Genomic DNA, 21,975 nt, shown 5'->3' with positions numbered 1-21,975 from the left:
TCTTTGCTCGTGTATTTGTTTCCAAAGCTGGAACTGACTTTATTCGATTGCTGATTTTCTTGCAACTTGACCAGGCTGGAATAGGATTGCTGTAGAAATAGATGCGAATAAACGTTTCTCCACCTGGCCCTTTAAAAGTGGTTAGCCACACTTGGGGTTGTGCAAAAGAAACGGTGACGCACACACGGCGGAGGGGGGGGGGAGGTCTCACCCCGAACGCGTGGTCGTGCCTCATTGGCCAGGTCCAGTATCCAATAGGAAGCAGACATCTGGGACGCCAACGTTCGGAGGAGCAGTCCAACCCGCCGTACTGTCTGCAGGCCAATGGTAATGCCAGTCCGGATCAGCACGCGCAATCAGAAGACAGCGAGGGCAGGCGTTCCACTGAGGGCGCTATAAAAACGTGGCGAAAGTACCTAGCCGGCTGCAGTTGTTCGGTCATCGCTGTCAGGTAGTTTGGCGGAGGTTGTGCTTCTTAAAGAGCCCGGCGCCTCTCCCCGAGCGGAGACAAAAATGAATCGTGTTCTAGCCTTCTGTTCTCTGCTGGCTCTGGTGTCGGCTGGACCTACCCAGTACTTCAGGGAGGAGTTCGGGGATGGAGGTGAGAGGCCGTCCAGCGTTGACTGGGGCGGAGGTGGCGGTGCAGAGATGGGGAGAGGTTTTTAACGACATGCAAATTAGGAGTATCTGGTCGAAGATTGGTTGGTCCAATTATTTTTTTAGAACATTGATCTTAACGCAGAATAATCCTGGGTTGGGTTTCTAATCCGAGCAAGTCACTCCGGGCCCGGAGGGGGAGTGGAGACATATGGGCAGAGATTGGGCGGCTTTGGGAGTGCCGCCAGGATGAAGGTATATGCCTACGTGCTGGAAGCACTGTCGGTTTCTGTTTCTCGCCTTCGCGTGTACGCACCCACCACCCACCCATTCCCGGCCATTTTAGATTGTCCGTATTTTTTTGGCTCAGGAAGTCGTACTGTTCCTGCAGGTTTTTGAGGACGATGTATTAATTACAACAGCATAATTTTGAGCAGTTCTTACAATCGTCCGCAAATTAATATCTCCGTGATCTAACGCGATGGGTAGATTAACAACATTCCCATATTGCATCTAGTCAGGTGCACGCGGCAGGAGGCTGGGTTGTGGGATTTTGTGAAGGAGGCGAGCTTCAAAGTGGCTCCTCGTTGAATTGACAGGAGGAAGAGATGAGAGTAGGGTTAATGACCTTAAAAGAGGAAAAGTATTTATAGGTGGCTCAAGGTTCTAATGTGGTATAATAGGAATTTTTAAAAAAAAATTCGGAATATGGAATCAAGAATTGGTATACAGTGGTTTAAAATGGGTGGAAATATTGCTCACTTAATGTATTCCCCAGGTTTCCTTTGGAAGCTCAAGGCAGTGTATACTTGCTTCATCCTCTTTATCCCCTATCAACTCTTCGTGAAGTAAATTGGAGACAGATTATAATATTTAGATTTCCTTGTTTTCTATTTAAGCCCAGTATCTCAGTAGAGAAGACATCTAAGTATCTATTCTGAGTTTATGCCATGGATTTTATATTAAAGTAGCGATTCTGGTGAAGGGTGAAGTGATCATGTCACAGACATTTAGATAAATATGTCAAGAGGGAAAGAATTCGATTGTAGTTCTTAAAAATACTTCGATGAAGTGCTATCAGATGTTGAAAATTTGTCAAGGAGGAACATTTAGCAGTAGATGTGATAACTTGTTGTGTCTACCCTAGATCAGGGATCCATTGGAGACTTTATAATTAAGCCATAATCAGAAGGGGCCATGGGGACACAGAACATGGACTAAATAGATCACCATGGGATATCTCTAGAACACACAAACCGCCCATTGTTGAATACTGAAAATGGCAAAGTGTAGGCTTCTGTTAAATAGCTAAGTTAATACCTTGAGTAGTCCTGCATTGTCATTCCATTGCATTGTGACAAAATATGTAACACCTAGGCTATCCTTAACTTACTATGGCACTGACAAAAGTGACTTATGACCGATTTCACACTTACAACTGTTGCAGCATCTCCTCTGTCATGTGATCAAAATTTGAACACTTGGCAACCGGAATGTATTTATGATGGTAGCAGTGTCCTGGAGTCATGTGATTGCCTTTTCCGACTTGATAAGCGAAGTCAGTGGAGAAGCCAAATTCATTTAACAACTAAACTGCCGTGATTCACATAACTGATAAGAAAGGTCATAAAATGGGGCAAAACTCATTTAACTCATTACCAACAGAAATTTTGGGCTCAATTGTGGTTGTAAGTCAAGGATGACCTGTAGTTTATATGGCAGTTATAGCATTGATTTTTGATGATGTATCTCTGATACAGAATCCAAATATGCTGCACTGAATTGAATATTTGTTTGACATAAAACATTTATAAGAATTGATGCCTCTTGTGCCTATATTTTTCTTTAAAATATTTATGCTATCTTTCAAAACAAGGCCCATTTGATGACCTATACCACAGCATATGCCATCTTCCCAAAGATAAACCCCATAATATTCATTGGGACTGATGAATAAACCTATCCATAGAATAATATTAAAACTCTTCCACTATGAGTGCTTTTACTACACAGATGTAGCATTAGTTGGCCTTACTGAAATGAGCTGTTAGGATTTAAAAAGTTAAGACCAGTTTTCTAAATATCTTCTCTGAACAGTATGCGTGTAATGAACAATTATTAAAAATAACCAAACTGTAAGCCAGAAAAAAAACCAGCAGCAGACAACAGAGTAGGAGAAATGCTATAACAACTGGCAGGCACATTTACCACAAATGGGAAATCAAAATGCCTATGGTTGATCAAATTAGGGAAAAATCTCTGAAATTCATTCTTTGAATCTGCAAAGTTGAACATAACAGAATGTTCTGTAATATATTTTCAGATATTGGTGCAGTGTAAGAAAGAATTGAAATCTGCTTAGTTAATATAAATCTATCCTTTTATGTCATCTTACTTGTATTTGGCAATCAAAGAATAGTGAGATCAATAAATCATAGTTTTGGATTCATGACTAAGAACTTCAATTTAGATCAATCTGACCCTCTTTCTGTAGATTTGTATATTTTTGTAATTGCCTTTACTTCAGGAGAGATATTGACTGGTATAAAACTAACCAGAATCATGGGCCTTTTTTCTCCAGTAGTAATATTTTACAGATACAAAGTATTTCCTGTATTTTGATATTTCCAAAACAACATAGAAACTGAGGAAAAAGATAAACTTGTTGCAAAAATCATACTCTTTGAAACTGCAGAAAGAGCAAAGGCCATCACTTAGGAAGACATCTTTGCCTTGCCTTTTAAACTTTGGGGAATGTTAGTATTCCAGCATTACACAAATAATGTACTTTGAATCTTTATAATTCTTCCGATTCAAGTTATGTTGCCTTGTTCTCCTTTTAGATGCTTGGACAAGCCGTTGGGTAGAATCAAAGCATAAATCAGACTATGGAAAATTCGTACTTACTTCTGGCAAATTCTATGGAGATGCAGAGAAGGACAAAGGTAAGATGATGATACAATTGTGTGATTGTAAATAAGTCGCAGTTGGTCCTGAGGCCATAGTGCTATGCATTATTAAACTGGTCAGTGATTTCAGTTACTTAACTGTTCATGTTGCCTGTTCTGCTTCATAGCAGAATGATATTTGAATAGCAAATAAGTTGATTCTTATCTAATTAATATTTGATGCACTGCTTTGTACTTGAAATTGCTATTTTGGTGCATCTGGTAGTCTTTTTTCTTAAGGGCTGTAATCAGTATAGTACCCCTATACCAGGCAAAGGACTTAACTGTGTTTTTAATTTTTTACCAGGGCTTCAGACAAGCCAGGATGCACGTTTCTATGCCATATCTGCTAGCTTTGATTCCTTTAGCAACAAGGACAAGGCTCTTGTGGTGCAGTTCACAGTAAAACATGAGCAAAATATTGATTGTGGAGGTGGATATGTAAAACTCTTCCCTTCAACCCTGAAGCAAGAAGACATGCATGGAGATTCTGAATACAACATCATGTTTGGTGCGTGGCTGCTTGGGACATGAGGGAAAATAGTTGCTTGGGCATTTAATCTTTAATGTTATTGTGGTCATTAACTACCATAAGAGAATGCTCATTATTTAACGATAATTGGTAAGATGGTTTTTGAAAACCATCAACCATTGAGTTCATGAAATTGGAGAGTACGAAATATCCTCGTGAGAATCTGTAGGTAATCATAGGAATGTCTATTAAACAGGGCAGGAAATAATTGCCAGACTTGTGTGATGTTGTGTTGTATTGAGAAAATCTAGTCTGGTTAATGAAATCTGTCCTTAGAATAGCATATGTCTTCGGGAATGACATTTGTCTTTCCTTGATAATAAATTAGATTGTATACTAGTGAATTTCCTCCCATCCCACTTTTCCTTTCAGATAAGTAGTCCACAATAGTACTTGTGACGGGAATCAGAGCTACCCTACAGCTTTTACACAAATAGACACGTCTGTTCATCCAGTTTTAGTTATCTTTCTCATCACTTTCACAAGCATATGTATAGCATTATTCATAATGTGCAGTACATCGTCACGCTCTTGCATGGTAAGAAGGGCTAGGCCAGGGACAGGCAACCCAAAACACTCAAAGAGCCACTTGGACCCGTTTCCCACCGAAAACAAAACACTGGGAGCCGCAAAACCCTTTTGATATCTAAAATGAAGATAACACTGCATATATCCTTTTTTACCATTATGTATACATATACATGTTTTCTGAGGTTTTCGCGGGTGTTTGTATGTAGGTCTTTGGTTATTCGGGTTTTCGTAAAATTGGAAGTGTCTTGGCGATGTTTGAACGAAGTCCCATTTGTCATCTTCAGGCTGGTGCTTTCGGCTTCACTGCTCCTAGAAGCGCGAAGCCGAAAGCACCAGCCTGAAGATGATGAATGGGACTTCGTTGAAACGTCACCAAGACACTTCCAATTTTACACAGGAGAAAACCCGAATAACCAAAGACCTACATACACACACGCGCACACACAGACACACACACACATATATATACACACATATACACACACATACATACATGCATATATATATATATATCTCATAAAGGTAAAAAGATATATGCAGTGTTATCTTCATTTTAGATGTCAAAAGGGTCTCTCTCTGTCTCTCCTCCCTCTCTCTCCCTCTTTCTCCTTTCCCCCCCCCTCCTTGGTCTGCCAGTCCTCTTCCCCCACTCTTTCTTTCTCTCTTTCCCTTCTCTCTCTCTTTCTCTCTCTCTTCCCGCCCCTTTCTCTCCCCCCCTCCCTCTCTCCAATCTTCTGCTCACCTGGCAAGCTGGCTTCAAGCTGTTCTCCAACAAGCTCAAGGGTAGGCAACCCTGGCTCTTTTATGACTCATGGACTTCAACTCCCAGAATTCCTGAGCCAGCATAGCTGGGCTAGCTAGCTCTCTCCTGCCCTTCCTGCTTCCACACAGCAAAGGGAGGAGCTCCGCCCAGTGAGCTTTTCAGCTCTTGGAGAACACCATGAGTCCACTCTCTTTTTTTACACACACACACACACACACACACACAAAGAGAGAGAGAGAGAGAAGGGAAGCGCAAGTGCCTCTCTCTGTCTCTGCAAAAGGCAGAGGAGGCTGGGAGCCGCAGGGGAAGGCTCAAAGAGCCACATGTGGCTCCGGAGCCGCAGGTTGCTGACCTGTGGGCTAGACTATGGACAGCTGTTTCTAATGTTAGCTAAAGATTTTCTGCGTTCCTGTGGAGTTAGCCCTCTCAGCACTTAATAGTTTATGTTCTACAAGGAAGAACCCATTAATGCTGTAAGTCAGTGGTTCTCAACCTGTGGGTCGGGACCCATTTGGGGTCGAACGACCATTTCACGGGGGTCGCCAAACAACGCAGTCCGCCATTTTTTCCCCTTTTCCTTAGCTGTGCTACTCCCTTTTATTCTATTGGCTTTTGAAAACCAATAGAATAGACTCCCTTGAATAGAGTCTAATTCTATTGGCTTTCAAAAGCCAATAGGAATTGTCCAGGCTGTCTCTGCCCTGCTGAGCCTGCCAAAAGTCCCATTCTGCAAACGGTGCTGCACCAGTTGAGTAGTCCTCGACTTATGACCGGTTGAGTAGTCCTCGACTTACGACCAGTTGGGGGTTGCGGCATTAAAAAATGTTGAGAACCACTGCTGTAAGTAGCATTGTTAATAGTCTTTCTAGTTAGCTGGTACTTTTTGGGATATTGAAACTTTCACCCTTGACAGTGATTCTAAACCGTGAACAGCAAGCCAGGTTGAAAGAATGTATACTCTATTGTTGAAAGCATGCTTATTCTATTACCTTGTGAGAATAAAAGATGTATACAGTAGTAATGCTGGTGGTGTACTTCAAGTAATTAAAAGTCCTAGAGCTTGATAGTGGGGAAGGCTTGATGGAATGAATTGCATTTCTGAGAGGTGACACAGAAGTCTCAATACAGAATCAGCTGGATGTTTCTGTTTCCAATTTAGGTCCTGATATATGTGGTCCGGGTACCAAGAAAGTACATGTGATTTTCAACTACAAAGGCAAAAATGTTCTGATCAATAAAGATATTCGCTGTAAAGTGAGTAATTGGAATTGGGAGGTGGGGGTGAGAATGGGAATTCCTTTCCATGAATACTTTAATATTTATGAAAGTTAGCAGTGCAGTTATTTTTCTAGTTTTTTTATCTAATTCTTGTTAATTTTAATGTTTATGATTTTATTGTATGCCAACCAAGTTGCTTTGGATAATGAGATGGGTGGCATATTAATTTCATAAATAAAACATATAATGATAAATGATCAGAGAAGAGTGACAAAGGTGGTAAGTTGTATAATGAACAGCCAAAGAGAGATATTGCAGTGTAGTATGGCAACTGTAATGAAACTAACTTTGAGCATGGAGGAAAACAAATAACTACCAAAATTAGCTAGAGAGGAGAATTTGCTAACAGTAATTTCCTTGATAGGATGATGAATTCAGCCATCTCTATACCCTCATTGTTCGACCTGATAACACATATGAGGTTAAGATTGACAACAATAAAGTGGAGTCTGGCAGCTTGGAGGATGACTGGGATTTTTTGCCACCAAAGAAAATTAAGGATCCAGATGCAAAGAAACCAGATGACTGGGATGAAAGAGCAAAGATAGATGATCCTGAAGATACAAAACCAGAGGTCAGTAGGTGCTAATGGCTTATAACTATATTTTTCTCACTCAAGAACAACCTAACCAAAATCCGTTTTATCAAAGAGTCAAGAAAATGGATTATGTTTTGTTGAAGACCAAAGAACGGTCGGATTAAAAAAATACATAGAATTTGCACAGTGATTTTTTTCCATTTATATTACAGGACTGGGATAAACCAGAACATATTGCTGATCCTGATGCCAAGAAACCCGAGGACTGGGATGAAGAGATGGATGGGGAGTGGGAACCACCGGTAATCCAGAATCCAGAATACAAGGTAATAATAGTTTAAACTGTGTAGGTGACTAGGAAGTGGGCTTTAAAAAGAGATATTTATTTGACAGCTGCGAGAATAGCATTTGCCCAATTCTGGAAAAATGAAAATTTACCATCTGACCAGATTTTAATAACGAAAATTTTAGAATGTGCAGAAATGGATAGATTACCTCTAGAGATTAAAGAGAAAGAAGACTCAGTTTATTTTAAAACATGGGAAAATTTTTATCAATGGTTAGCAATACGATCTAGCAAGAAAGGATCGTGAAATTTAATAGGATGAATGATATTTACTGATTAATCATTACTTTCATGATTACTGTTATTCCTAGTGATTATAGCTATTTACCATTACATTATTTAATATTTGTACCCGGATGATAGTCTGCTTGCTAAAGCATAGAATTATTGTTGGGGGCAACCCCATTATTGTACCTATCCTTACCCTAACCCTATTCCTGAACCCTACCTAATACCTATACTGATCCCATTCCTTCCTTGTCCTTATAAAACCTAATAAAATATTAAAAAAGAGAGAGATATTTATAAAAGAGTCCTCCTTTTTTACAGAAAGTTTCCACTAATTGTTTATTTTTAAAGAAAGCCTTTTATTTTAAAAATATGGATTCTATGGAAACTTTTTTGTTACAGTCACTTGTATGCCACCTGACTGTAAACAACTTGCAGCAATACCATTCAAAAACCATAAATATTAAAATTTGCTATCTTCTGTAAAACTCACTTCTCAAAGCCATGTGGCAGAAGAAATTTTGTATCTGTTCTCACAAAGAATAAGGGCTATTCTGGCCTCAGGAGTCTACTGCTGAGGATACTATGTTGTTGGCAGTCCATTTGTTCCATCCGTTCCTTCATAACCCCTTACCTATTGACGCATTTATCACTAGCTGGGTCTCTGGTGTTATGATCTTTCTGACTGCTTGTATTCAGGATCAGGGATGTAATTATAAGGTAGCTGAGCACCTTTTCAGAAAATTTCCTTAGATATGTTGCAGGATCGAAAGAATCCTGCATTACCTCCATTACCTCTGTCGTTTCATGAGGCCCTGTCGTGTCTTGATATCCAGCTTGGTATGAATATGAACATTTTTCCCCCCTCAGGGTGTTTGGCAAATTGCTCACAAGGCAAAGAGGTTCCGCAGTGTCTCATAACCCAGAGTGGCCCAGGTTAATGTTTCAGAGTTCAGTTGAATAGCCCTGTGATCGTTGGAAATTTTTGAAGCACTTACTGGAAACCAGTTAGATGTGTAAGCCCACTTGGGACAGACCACGGAAGGGAAATGGCTATTTAATCTTACACATATGCACTTAAGTAGCAAATGCTGGATATTGCTATCCCTATATGCTATAGAATTTGATGTACCCTGAATTTTCCATTTCAAAATATTCAATGTTTCACAGGGAGAATGGAAACCTCGTCAAATTGATAACCCCAACTACAAAGGGAAGTGGATTCATCCTGAGATAGATAATCCTGAATATACCCCTGATTCAAATTTATACTTTTATGAGAACTTTGGTGTTATTGGTTTGGACTTGTGGCAGGTAAGTTCTTGCTTGTTTTCCAACAAACCTTTTAAAAAGGGGAAAGCCAAATGATTCAGTAACTGTCCTGATGGTTGAGGATTGTATCTTATAAAAACTACAAATTATTATTTCTGTTATTATTAGCTGTTAGATGAGATCCAAATTTATTGATAGCCTTACATTGCAATTCACAACTATTCAGATTGTTGGCTGAGCAGGAATAAACATAGCCAGAGAAATGATTGAAGCCTGGGCCTCTTCTTGTCAGTCAATAGGAGTGCTGATTTACCACCAGCTTACCAGATACTTAAGGAGCTGGGCTGTTGTCAACACCCTAATTAACAATTATAAGTCACACACAACCAGGCACTATATAAATACAACCAGTAGAACAGCCCTGTGCACACATTCTGGAGAGAGACGTTTCCTGAGGATGGGCTCCAGCATACGCCTGAAAATTTGGAAGAGTAAACCTTTGGTCCCAGTAATAGACTACTATAGATTATCCTGATTTTTTTTTCTAGTTCATATATTCTGGGAGACTTAAAATACTTTAAGATGTTATTCTAATGGAGAAGAAAGTTAATGTGCAATACAACAAAAGTACATACTTGAAACTTTATCAGTATATTAAACAGCAAATCATATATTTCTAAATCTGCAATTTGCTATCCTGGTAATCCTTGTTTAATGACTGGCAACTTGGTTATTAAGCAAAGTTGCTAAGTGAAACCTCAACTTTGCTTATGACCTTAATTTTAGATTCTTTTACAGAATCTGCGAAGGCTGTAAATGTAAGAATTGATTGTAAAATTATTTTTTCATCACCCTTATAACTGAAAAGTCAATGAGGCTGTCACTAAATGAAGACTATTTGTAGTTGTACTTGTGAAATAAATGTCCCCCTTTAGTCTATACAGTAGTCCTCAACTTACAAAGTTCATGTAGTGACTGTTCAAAGTTACATCACTGAAAAAAGTGATTTATGACTATTTTTCACAGTGACCATTGCATGGTCACACGATAAAAATTCAGATGCTTGGCAACTGCCATCAGAAGCACTTTGAATTGTGGTCAAAGAATAATGATTTCTGTCATTTAGTTTGACAAATTGTCAAAACGTTGGCAAGCTTTTGATATAACACAGTTCTTCTTTGTGTTTTAGGTGAAATCTGGCACAATTTTTGACAACTTCCTGATTACTGATGATGATAAGTTTGCTGAAGAAATTGGGAATGAAACATGGGGTGCTACTAAGGTGGGAAATGTTTCTTCATAGAGAAGAAATAATATTTGGTTTTTATAAAGAGTTAGGAATTAGAAATCTGTACCTTGCTCTCAAATGAGCATGTTTTAGCTTTTGAACTTCGGAAATGGATGTGAACCAAGCTGTTATCCAGTAATAACTGGATAAATCCCATTCCTTGTATGAAAGCATACATGAACATGTGAGAGACTTGATATCTTAAAGGCTGAAATTAAAGTTCCCATTATGTTTCTCCAGAAAATATTTGGCATTTTGATTACTAGCAAATTACATTTATAAAAACCTTTTAAAAGCTTTTTTTCTGTTTGTGAATTGCCTTGAAATACGTTAGGTAAAGAATGGGATAAAAATCGTAAAAAATGCCGTCATGGATTAGTTTGAGTTTGTGTCCTCAGTTTTCCACAGCAGCCAGTTACTCTTCTCCAAATTCTGTCAGATAGCAATAAGACTTATATATCACTTTACAATGTTTTACAGCCCTTTCTAAGCAGTCAGCATATTGCCTCCAACAATCTAATTTTACCGACCTCAGAAGGATGGAAGGCTGAGTCAACCTTGGGCTGGTAAGACTCAAACTGCTGGCAGCCGGTTTGAGAAGTAGCCTGCAGTATTGCAATCTAACCACTGCACCACCAGGGCTCTGGTGATGTCAGTCTGTTTGTCTAAACATTGTTTCCCAGTCTTGGCAACTTTGAGATCATTCTCAGGATTCTTTGCAATGGCTCAGCCAGTTCTGAGAGTTGAAGTCCACACATTCAAGATTGCAGAAGTTGGGAAGTACTGGTTTAGAATCTCTTGTGTATTGTCAGGATACGTTTGGCTAAGGAGATGCAATTTTAAGACCAACCTCAACCAAGCAAAATCACTAGGTTACCTGGAGCCAGTTTTTCTCTCTTGCTCAATCTGTTTCTCTACATGCTTATGAAATCAAAAAGATCTTGCCTGGTCCTGTTTACCGTGATGCTTTCTTCAGCAAGCCCTGATTCAATAACGTATTTCCTTTTAAATTCTCATTAGGATGCTGAAAAGAAAATGAAAGAGCAGCAGGATGAGGAGCAGCGGAAGAAGCAGGAAGAAGAAGATAAGAAGAAGAAAGAAGAGGAAGGAGAAGAAGAACCTGAGGGTGAAGATAATGAAGAGGAAGAGGAGGAGGAGGAAGAAGAAGAAGAAAAAGAGGAGGAGGAAGAGGAAACAGAGGGTCCATTGAAGGATGAGCTGTGATTGGGGGTTGTTGGGTATATTTGTTGGCTAAGCTTTGCCCTGGACTTGTACCATGCAGTTGAACCCAACTAAGGAGAGGGGATAACAGTAATGTCTCTATGAGACACAAGAACTTTCTTTTTTATTGGTGTGTTTGTCTTAACTCCTTCCCAAGTATCATCAATTACTCATTCACATGTGTAAGGGGGGGGGGGGGCTGGAACCTGCATCAGAAGAAGGCTAATTGTAGGAATACAACCCTTGGAAAGGGGATTATATTGACCCTCACCCTTCTTTCTGGCCACTTTTTCAGTAAAAATTTGCCTCTACCAGCCCTTCTCAATTGATGTAAAAAGCAAAACTCATGTCCATTTAAAGTTTGCCTTTATCCTTTGAAGGTACAGGGGAGTGTTGGGTAGGGTGATGGGAGGGCTTGGTAGCATAGGTAGACCTGCTTGCTCCAGATTTCAAAGACATTACATTCAAACAACCAGTATTATACCATGTGTAAGGCCAGTGGTATTGATATCAAGAAATCCTGACTCCAGTCGGAATAGGCACTACTAGCCCAAGACTTTCTGTGCCTATTATACAGATCAGTGCTTCAAAAGCACAGTGTACTGAGCAAATTTAATTTTTAACTCTGCATTCTAGCTTTTAGCCTACTTCCTTGGGTGTTGGGTTGTTCAGGGAGGGTTCGTAGAGCCCCAGCAGGAAGATAATGGTAGGAATTGGGGTGGGTGTTGTTCAGGCAGAAAGGAAGGGTGGGTTTCTGGAGGTGGAAAGAACAGTATAAGATGGGTCATCCCACTTGTTCACACTTGAATGTATGGAAGATTGAAGAAAATTTCTATTAAATTAAACTTCATGTCTGGCCCATAATGCTGATCTTTTGTTGTCTTTATTGGGGTTAGAAAGGAATTGCAGCTTAGCAAAAAGCTTTTGGTATTATAAAGCTGTTGTGCATAGTGATAGCGGACCCATGAAGAGCTGGTTGGGTGTAGCGTTTAAGGCCTTAGGCTAGAACAGGGGTAGGCAACCCAAAATACTCAAAGAGCCACTTGGACCCGTTTCCCACCAAAAACAAAAACACCGGGAGCCGCAATACACATTAAAAATAAAAGTAAAAATATGACTCTTGGGAATATCCGTACTATTAAAACAATGATCACCAAGAGAATGCTTTAAGAGAATAAAATTACATACACACACAGGTAAAAAAAGGATATATGCAGTGTTATTTTCATTTTAGATGTCAAAAGGGTCTCTCTCTCTGTCTGTCTCCCTCCCTCCCTCCCTCTCTATCTGCTCTTGGTCTGCCACTCCTCTTCCCCCACTCTTTCTTTCTCTTTCCTCTTTCTCTCCCTCTCTTTTTCTCTCTCTCCCCCCCCTCCTATCTGCTGCTCACCTGGCAAGCTTCAAGCTGTTGTCCAACAACCTCAGGGTAAGCAACCTCGTCTCTTTTATGACTCATGGACTTCAACTCCCAGAATTCCTGAGTCAGCCTAGCTGGGCTAGCTAGCTCTCTCCTGCCCTTCCTGCAGAGACGCAGCAAAGGGAGGAGCTCCGCCCAAGTAAGCTTTTCAGCTCCTCGGAGAACACTGAGTGCACTCTCTTTTACACACACAAACACAAAACCACAAACACACACACACATATATATATATAGAGAGAGAGAGAGGTGCAATTGCCTCTCTCTGACTGTCTGCAAAGGCAGAGGAGGCTGGGAGCCACAGGGGAAGGCTCAAAGAACCGCATGCGGCTCCGGAGCCGCAGGTTGCCGACCTGTGCCCTATACCATTTCAGATAAATGGCTGTCCAATGTCTTCTTAAAAATCTCCAGTATTGGAACACTCACAACTTCTGGAGGCAAGTTGTTCCACTGATTAATTATTCTAACTGTCAGGAAATTTATCCTTAGTTCTAGGTTGCTTCTCTCCTTGATTAGTTTCCATCCATTGCTTCTTATAATAATAATAATAATGATAAAGTTGGAAGGGACCTTGGAGCTCATCTAGTCCAACCCCCTGCTCAGGTAGGAATCTACATGCCATTTAACTCTTGGATTTTGCCTTGTTGCTAAATAGCGCAGCATAGCCTCTTTAAGCAAAGGAACCAGTGCCGGCGTTCTTACACCTGCAGTTAATAAAGATGTCAGGAAGTTGTGCGATTCTCGAGTTTACCCAGAAACGCTTGAACCAGCACCTGCGAGCACTCCGCAGCGTTCCTCAGCGGTCTGAAACCGAATCGGCCACTGCAGTTTTCCCAAATCTAGGAGCGCCCCCCCACCCCCTCCGCTGTCAGACCTGAACTTCAGGACATGTTTTCTGCTACCTCCAATTTCCCGGCTTTAGATGGGTGGAAAAGACCTCTCCGTCGCTGGAGCTGGGCTGCAGGCGGCTTGTGGCATCGAGAAGTTGTCTCGGCTCCCCAGTCTCAATGCGCTGACTTCGCCACCGTGAACGGCAAAGTCGAGTTCTACGTTGTGTGGTCTCTGCGCGAGCCGCCCCGCCGGCTGAGCAGGTGAGGTCTCCGGCCTGCGCATGTTGTCCCGCTGGCAATTTATTTACGTTGAGTGTTTCCCATTTTAAAAACAGTTCCGGTAACTATGCCTTTATTACTCTCTTGATACCTAATGATGTTGGATTCAAATTTTAAATTCCGTTTTGGTCGCCACGATATAAAAAAGATGTTGAGACTCTAGAAAGAGTGGAGAGAAAAGCAACAAAGATGATTAGGGGACTGGAGGCTAAAACATAAGAACGGTTGCAGGAATTGGGGCTGCCATAAAGAAGTGGGGCTGGGGGTCAAGCTATTCTCCAAAGCACCTGAAGGCAGGACAGACTTGAACACTGGGCGCTATCTAACAAAATGAAATTCAATGGTGAAAAAAGTAAGGTTCTACATTTAGGCAAGAAAAACCAAATGCACAGGTATAGTATAGGGGGTACCTTGCTCAATAGTAGTAACTGTGAGGGGGATCTCGGAGTCCTAGTGGACAATCATTTAAATATGAGCCAGCAGTGTGCTGCAGCTGCCCAGCCAACATAGTGCTAGCCAGATCACGTGAAGTGCCTACTTGGGCTGCATCCAGTTTTGGTCACCACGATGTAAAAAAGTATTAATACACTTTACAATGCCTTGGTAAGGCCACACTTGGAATACTGCATCCAGTTTTGGTCACCACGATGTAAAAAAGATGTTGAGACTCTAGAAAGAGTACAGAGAAGAGCAACAAAGATGATTAGGGGACTGGAGGCTAAAACATATAAGGAACGGTTGCTGGAATTGGGTATGTCTAGTTTAACGAAGAGAAGGACGAGAGTTGCACGATAGCAGTGATCCAATATCTCAGGGGCTGCCACAAAGAAGAGGGAGTCAAGCTATTTTCCAAAGCGCCTGAAGGCAGGACAAAAGCAACGTGTGGAAACTAACCAAAGAGAGAAGCAACCTAGAGCTAAGGAGAAACTTCCTGACAGTTAGAACAATTAACCAGTGGAACAACCTGCCTCCAGAAGCGGTGAATGCTCCAACACTGGAAGTTTTTAAGAAGAGACTGGACAGCCATTTGTCCAAAATGGTATAGGGTTTCCTACCTGAGCAGGGGGTTGGACTAGATGACCTCCAAGGTCCCTTCCAACTTTATCATTATTATTATTATTATAAGAAGCAATGGATGGAAACTAATCAAGGAGAGAAGCAACCTAGAACTAAGGATACATTTCCTGACAGTTAGAATAATTAATCAGTGGAACAACTTGCCTCCAGAAGTTGTGAGTGTTCCAATACTGGAGGTTTTTAAGAAGAGATTGGTCAACCATTTGTCTGCAATGATATGGGGTTTTTGTTTGAGCAGGGGGTTGGACTAGAAGACCTCCAAGGCAATGGCCCCCAACCTTTTTCATGGTAAATCTTACTTCAAATAAACGACATTTTGTTTTATCACTTAATCTTCATAACATAAGACCAAAATGCATGCAACCTGTATCTTAAATTGATTACTGAGAAATCAGGGAAATATTGTCTGATCTTGAAGCATTTTATAACCGCTGTTGGTTTGCTTATCATAGGTTTGGGATAACTTTTCCAGTAATAACTGTACTGGGTTATTTTTTTTAGACGATACCCTGAGTAAGAAAAATCAATATTAAACTGGGAATTCTTGTGATGGACCAAAAGCATTTGCAATATAGTGAATAGTATTAATACATTGAATTTGCTTACATTGATTTAAGAGAGTCACTGTGAGATTTATTTGAATGTAGGATATGGCCTTTTAAAATGGTTCTGTCTCAAAATAATACATCTAAAAATGCATTCCTAAATAAATTAAATTGGGAGCAGGTCTCTCAGTCTCTATAAGACTTATTTCTAAGTAATTTTGGTTAGAAGTGAGCTCTGTAAAGATGTCAAACTGGTATGTCAGAAAGTAGTTACATTGACTTCCGGTGGTTAAACGACGATGATGGCGGCTACCTTGTAGCCGTTCTCCTGAGACGGTGTCAGATCTGCAGAGCACAGTGTACATCAGCTGGCCCGCGGTTCGAAATCCCCTTCCCGGGCGAAGGGAAGGGGTAGAGACTGCATGAATAGAGGTAGAACCTCTTAACCTTCCCTGGATTTTTTTTTTAGGGGGGTAGAAAGAGTGCTCCCTCGGAGTTCGTGCCTTCTCCGCCTCTCAGCTGTCTTTGTTTCCTCGGAAGCAAAGTGAAACGCCGCTACCATTTCCGCACTTAAAGCTTTCTGGTGAGTGATTTTTAAAGTGGACAGAACTGTTTAAAGGATTTTACTTAGAGTTAGAGATTTATTTTTCTTAATTTTTTTTTTAGCTTATGCTGATTCTTTTTTTTTTATTTTATTTTTTTTCTTCGGGCGGAAAGTGAGAGTGAAAGTAAAATGGCGCTTTGAAAGTGTTTTTTTTTTCTATCTCCGGAAAGAAAAGACGGACTGAATGAAATGTATGCTTAGCATTGTTTTTTTTTTCTCTTTTAAGTTTCTTTTTCTTTTTTCTTTTAAAGTGCTTTGGAAGTTCTTATTTTTATTGCACTTTTCCTGGTCTTTTTTTATTTGTACAGATTTAAGCATTTTCTTTTTTTTAAGAAGAAAGAAAGAGAGACTAACTTTAAAAAATGGCTTCAAAGAGACAACCAGCTTCTATAGTTTCTAAGGTGATTTCTTCTCCTGTTATTGCAACTGTTCAACAACAACTTAAAGTAACACCACCGGTGCAGCAACCTAAGGCTACATCTCCACCTTCTCCTCCCCTATCAGGATCGTCTGCACAAGACATTAAAGATATAATGGGAAATGCTGTGTCTCAATTTAGGGAGGAAGTGAAGCAACTTCTGGAACAGAGCAAGTCTGAAAGTAAGGAGGAAATGAAGAAAGAAATGAAGGAGCTTTTTGTACAGAATAATACTATTTTGAGGCAAGATATAGTCTCAGCTTTATCTGGATTGGCTTCTGTGGTCGTGAAGTTGGACTCCAGAGTGGAAGAAGTCACAGAAAAAGTAGATTTTCTTGAGTATAAATTCCAAGATATGGAAAAAAAGGTGGAAACTTCACAAGATGACATTCTTATGTTTCAGTATAGACAGATGGAATATGCCTTGAGAATTAGGGGTCTTAAAGAAGATATGAATCAAGATTTGATGGAGATGGTGATCAATGATTTAGCTGTTGTTTTGAATATAGATAAAGATGAATTACGTGGAGAAGTGGAAAAAATTTACAGAGTTAACTCTTGGATTGCGAAACAGAAGAATTTGCCAAGAGATGTGGTGATTTACTTTGCTAAGAAGTCTCTGCGCAATCAGATTTTACAAGCTTTTTATAACAAGAGATTCCAGATTGCTGCCCAAGATATCATTATCTTAAAGGAAATCCCATCCAAAATTTTAAGAAGCAGAAAAGATTTTGCTTTTTTAGCAAATGAACTCAAAACAAGATTGATGCCATTTAGATGGGAGATTCCGATGGGTATTGTTTTGAGCCATGCGGGGACACGTTATAGACTTAACACGGTTGCTAAAGCTAAAGAATTTTACAACACGGTCCTGGGAGCAGGCTCATCTTCATCCATGACTCAGAGAGCCTTGAGTGACAAAGAGGTGGAACAGAGTCTGAAGGACTAGGTTTGATGGCTGCTGGGCAGGTGGAATGGATGCGTCAAGCAGAGGTTAAAGAACAGAGAATGACTCGTGCAGCACATAAACGTAAGGAAAAGGAACAACAGAAGAAAGAAGCTAAAGAATCTTCTCATCAGATTGTTTCAATGCCAGTGGGAGGAGCAAGACCCAAAAGCTCTGCAACACATTCTTCAGTAGCAGACCTTGAGGGAATCTTCTCCAGGCTCCTGGTTGAGGGAGATGGCAAAGTTCCTGACCTGGAATGTTAACGGTCTTAATTTTCCCCAGAAGAGAAAGAAAATCTTTCACTATTTAAAGCAACATAATAATGACATTATTTGTTTGCAGGAAACTCATATTTTACTTAAAGACCAAAAATATTTAGCTAATGCTCGCTTGGGATCTCATTTTGTATCTCCTGCCCCTGGGAAAAAAGGGGGTGTGGTAATTTATGTTAAGCAAAACCTACCAGCTTGCCTGGTAGAATCAGATCCTCAAGGAAGATATGTTATGATTGAACTTGGCTTATATGGTAAGAAAATACTTATAGTGGGATTGTACGCACCAAACCAGCAACAGGAACAATTTTACAGGTTGTTACATCAGAAAATAACTCTGTTGGATTATAGGTCCGTGATATTAATGGGAGACTGGAATGGTGTTTTAGATACACAAAAGGACAAAAAAGGTTTTTCTACCTTCTTCAAACAGGCTAAACTACCTAAAGCCTTTTTTGATTTGAAAGAAGATTGGGAATTGAGAGACTATTGGCGTGAAAGTAATCAAGAGGAAAGAGATTTTACCTTCTTCTCAGATAGACACCAATCTTTCTCAAGGATTGATTTCTTCCTGATTACAACAGATTTATATAACAGGGTGAAGAATGTAAAAAATTTTCCTAGGTCATTGACAGATCATAGTCCAGTTTGGATGGAACTGGTTGCTGAGAAAGAGGAGAGGAGATCCTGGAGGTTGAATGAGAATTTATTTAAACAAGAAAAAAATGTTCAAAAATTAAAGGAATGCTTAAAGGATTATTTTGTTTTAAATATGTATAAGGGAACATCAATGTCAATGGTATGGGATGCAAGTAAAGCCTTTATGCGTGGGATTTTGATAAAAATGAATAATTTTCATAGACAAAAGCAGACTCAGAAACGTAAAGAATTGGAAGATGAGATTAAATTAAAAGAGAAGCTTTTAATCTCAAATCCTTTAGATGAAAAGGTGAAAAGAGCTATAAAATTGTTAAAAACACAATTTAATATGTTGATGGCTGACCAAGCTGCAACTAATTTAATGTTTATGAAACAAAATACATTTTGTAATGCTAATAAACCAGGGAGATGGCTGGCTTATCAGTTAAGAAAGAAACAGAGACAGAGAATTATAGATAAAATAAATTATAATGGTAAATTGGTTTATCAGAAAGAACTGATTAAGAAATCTTTTTTAGATTATTATCAAAAATTATATAAGAGTACCAATGTACAAACTATAGATATAAATAATTATTTAAGTAAAGCTAATCTTCCTAAATTAACAGAAGATCAGAAAAAAGAGATTAATGGTTTAATTACCAATGAGGAAATTATGACAGCTATTAAGCAATTAAAATTAGGCAAAGCGCCGGGTACGGATGGTTTGACATCTATTTATTATAAAACTTTAGTAGAAGAGATGACTTAACCTTTATGTGAGCTTTTTAATAATATATTACAGGATTTAGAGATTCCTCCGTCATGGCGCAATGCTTTTATATCTTTGATTCCAAAAGAGGATCAAGTTCTCACTTTGCCCAAGAATTATAGGCCTATATCTCTTTTAAATGTGGATTATAAAATTTTTGCAAAAATTATAGCTAATAGGTTTATGGGGGTCTTGCAGCAGCTTATACATAAGGACCAATCGGGTTTTATAACTGGAAGTTATATGAAAAATAATGTTAGACAAATTATTAACTTATTAGAATATTTAGATAAAAACAACCAAGTCTCTGCAGGGCTGATATTTTTGGATGCTGAAAAAGCCTTTGACCAATTGAATTGGCAATTTATGTTATGTTTAATCAAGGAGATGAATTTTGGACAAAATATATTACAAGCTTTATCTAACATATATCAAAAACAGACTGCTCAACTTATTGTTAATGGGGGTTTGTCAGAGGTTTTCACAATAGAAAAAGGTACAAGACAGGGATGTCCATTATCTCCGTTATTATTTGTTTTAACATTGGAAATTTTGTTGATTAAAATTCGGGAGTCTCAAGAAATAAAAGGAATAGAGATTAATAAAAAAGAATATAAGTTAAGAGCTTTTGCAGATGACTTGGTTGTTACTTTGTCTCAACCTACTTACTCGGTAGTAAAATTATTACAATTGATTCATCAATATGGGTGTGTTTCGGGTTTTAAAATTAATAATAATAAGACTAAAATATTACCCAAAAATATGACTAATTGCGATAAACAGACCTTGGTTAACTTAACAGACTTTGAAGTTGTTGATAAGTTAAAATATTTGGGGGTCATATTATCTGCTTCTAATGTAAAATTGTATAAAAACAATTATGAAAAGTTGTGGATTGGGGTACAGAAGGATTTAAAGAATTGGGATAACTTACAGTTATCTCTTATGGGTAGAATTGCAGTTATCAAAATGAATGTTCTACCAAAATTTCTTTTTTTGTTTCAAATGTTACCTATCTTAAAGAATGAACTTAATTTAAATGAATGGCAGAAAGGTATTAACAAATTTATTTGGGCAGGGAAAAAACCAAGGGTAAAACTTAAAATTATGCAAGATTTTCGTGAGAGGGGTGGACTCAAGGTACCAAATTTGAAACTATATTATGACGCTGTGGTCCTAACATTGATTAGTGATTGGATGAATTTAACAAATGTAGAAATACTCCATTTGGAGGGTTGGGATTTACTTTTTGGATGGCATGCCTATTTAATTTTTAATAAAAAAGTGGATCGGGTTTTTAAATCTCATATTATAAGGATTTCTTTGCTTAGGGTGTGGAGGAAATATTATAAAAGTGATTTTAAAATACCATTATGGGCTATACCTTGGCATGCGATAGAGGGGATAAAGAGAGGAGTTAAGATGGATACGGTTTCCTATATACAACTACTTAGATGGGATGGTCAAAATTGGCAGTTAAAATCTTTGGAAGATTTAGTACATGAAAACATTACTTACTCATGGTTTCAATATAGACAAATAGTGGATAGATGGAAGACGGATCGTAATATGGGTTGCCTTAGAGAAGATGAAAATCTTTTTAAACAAGTAAGGGATCAAAGACCAACTCATATTAAGAGGGTTTATGGGGTTTTAGTGGAAATGGATTCAGAATCTGAATTAATCAAAGATTGTATGATTAAATGGGCACAAAATATTGGTGAACCAATCCCATTGGATACTTGGGAACTTATCTGGGTGAGGAATGTTAAATTTACACAAGCGCAGAACTTAAGAGAGAATTTTTATAAAATGTTTTATAGATGGCACCTCGACCCACAAAAAATGTCTATTATGTACCCTGATCTACAGCCTAAATGTTGGAGATGTGGTTGTTTGGATGCTACTTATTATCATATTTGGTGGTCGTGTAAAAATATAAAAGCTTTTTGGATTAAGATATGGTGGAATATTCAAAGAATCTTTCGAAGGAGGGTAAAATTTACCCCGCAATTATTTTTATTAGGTATTGTTACTGATTGTGATGCTAAGGAAGTTATATTGATGTTAAATTTGATTACAGCCGCAAGGCTGTTAGTAGGACAATATTGGAAGAAGGAATCTTTGCCTACTTTACAAGAGTTGTTTTATAAAGTTTCTTACCTGGCGGAAATGGCAAAGATTTCGGCTTTCTTAAAGGAGCAATCTCAAGAGAAATTTTTTATTGTATGGGAAAAATGGATAAATTTTATACAATATAATTTGGATATGGAAAAATATCATTTAGCTTTTTTATAACTTGTATAGATTATTTTTTTTTCTTTTCCCGTTTTTTTTCTCCCTTCTTTTTTTCTTTTATTTTTTTATCTTTCTTTCTTTTAATTTTTCTTTCTCTCTCTCTTTCCTCTCTTTTTTCTTTCTTTTTTAAGTATTTTTCTTTTTAATGCTTATGTCACATATATCTTATTATTAATTATTTTATCAGTTGTAAAAATTTGTTTAGGTTTTTTAAAATTTTAAATAAGCCTACATTCAGTTCTGGGAAGTTCGGGGAGGGGGGAGGGAGGGGTGGGTTTGGGAGGGATTGGGTGAGGATTGATTTGTTTTTGGTTGTTTATTTGTAAAACTTTTAAA

At 38.7% G+C, this 21,975-nt stretch overlaps 1 protein-coding gene across 1 annotated transcript; it reads left to right on the top strand.

The window, feature by feature from the left end:
* Positions 1–415: 415 nt before the first annotated feature.
* CALR (calreticulin) lies at positions 416–12,406 on the top strand. Its single transcript, XM_039349549.1, has 9 exons — positions 416–601; positions 3,441–3,542; positions 3,853–4,056; positions 6,531–6,625; positions 7,014–7,223; positions 7,400–7,513; positions 8,932–9,075; positions 10,223–10,315; positions 11,342–12,406. Exons 1-9 carry the CDS (start codon positions 514–516, stop codon positions 11,543–11,545), a joined length of 1,254 nt encoding a protein of 417 aa, XP_039205483.1. The 5' UTR covers positions 416–513; the 3' UTR covers positions 11,546–12,406.
* The last annotated feature ends 9,569 nt before the right edge of the window (positions 12,407–21,975 follow it).

Source organism: Crotalus tigris, unplaced genomic scaffold, assembly GCF_016545835.1.
Source record: "Crotalus tigris isolate CLP2741 ecotype Arizona unplaced genomic scaffold, ASM1654583v1 scf7180000018298.210817, whole genome shotgun sequence".
Taxonomy (NCBI): domain Eukaryota; kingdom Metazoa; phylum Chordata; class Lepidosauria; order Squamata; family Viperidae; genus Crotalus; species Crotalus tigris.
The sequence above is the reverse complement of the archived record's forward strand: the minus strand, read 5'-3'. Positions and strand labels throughout refer to the sequence as shown.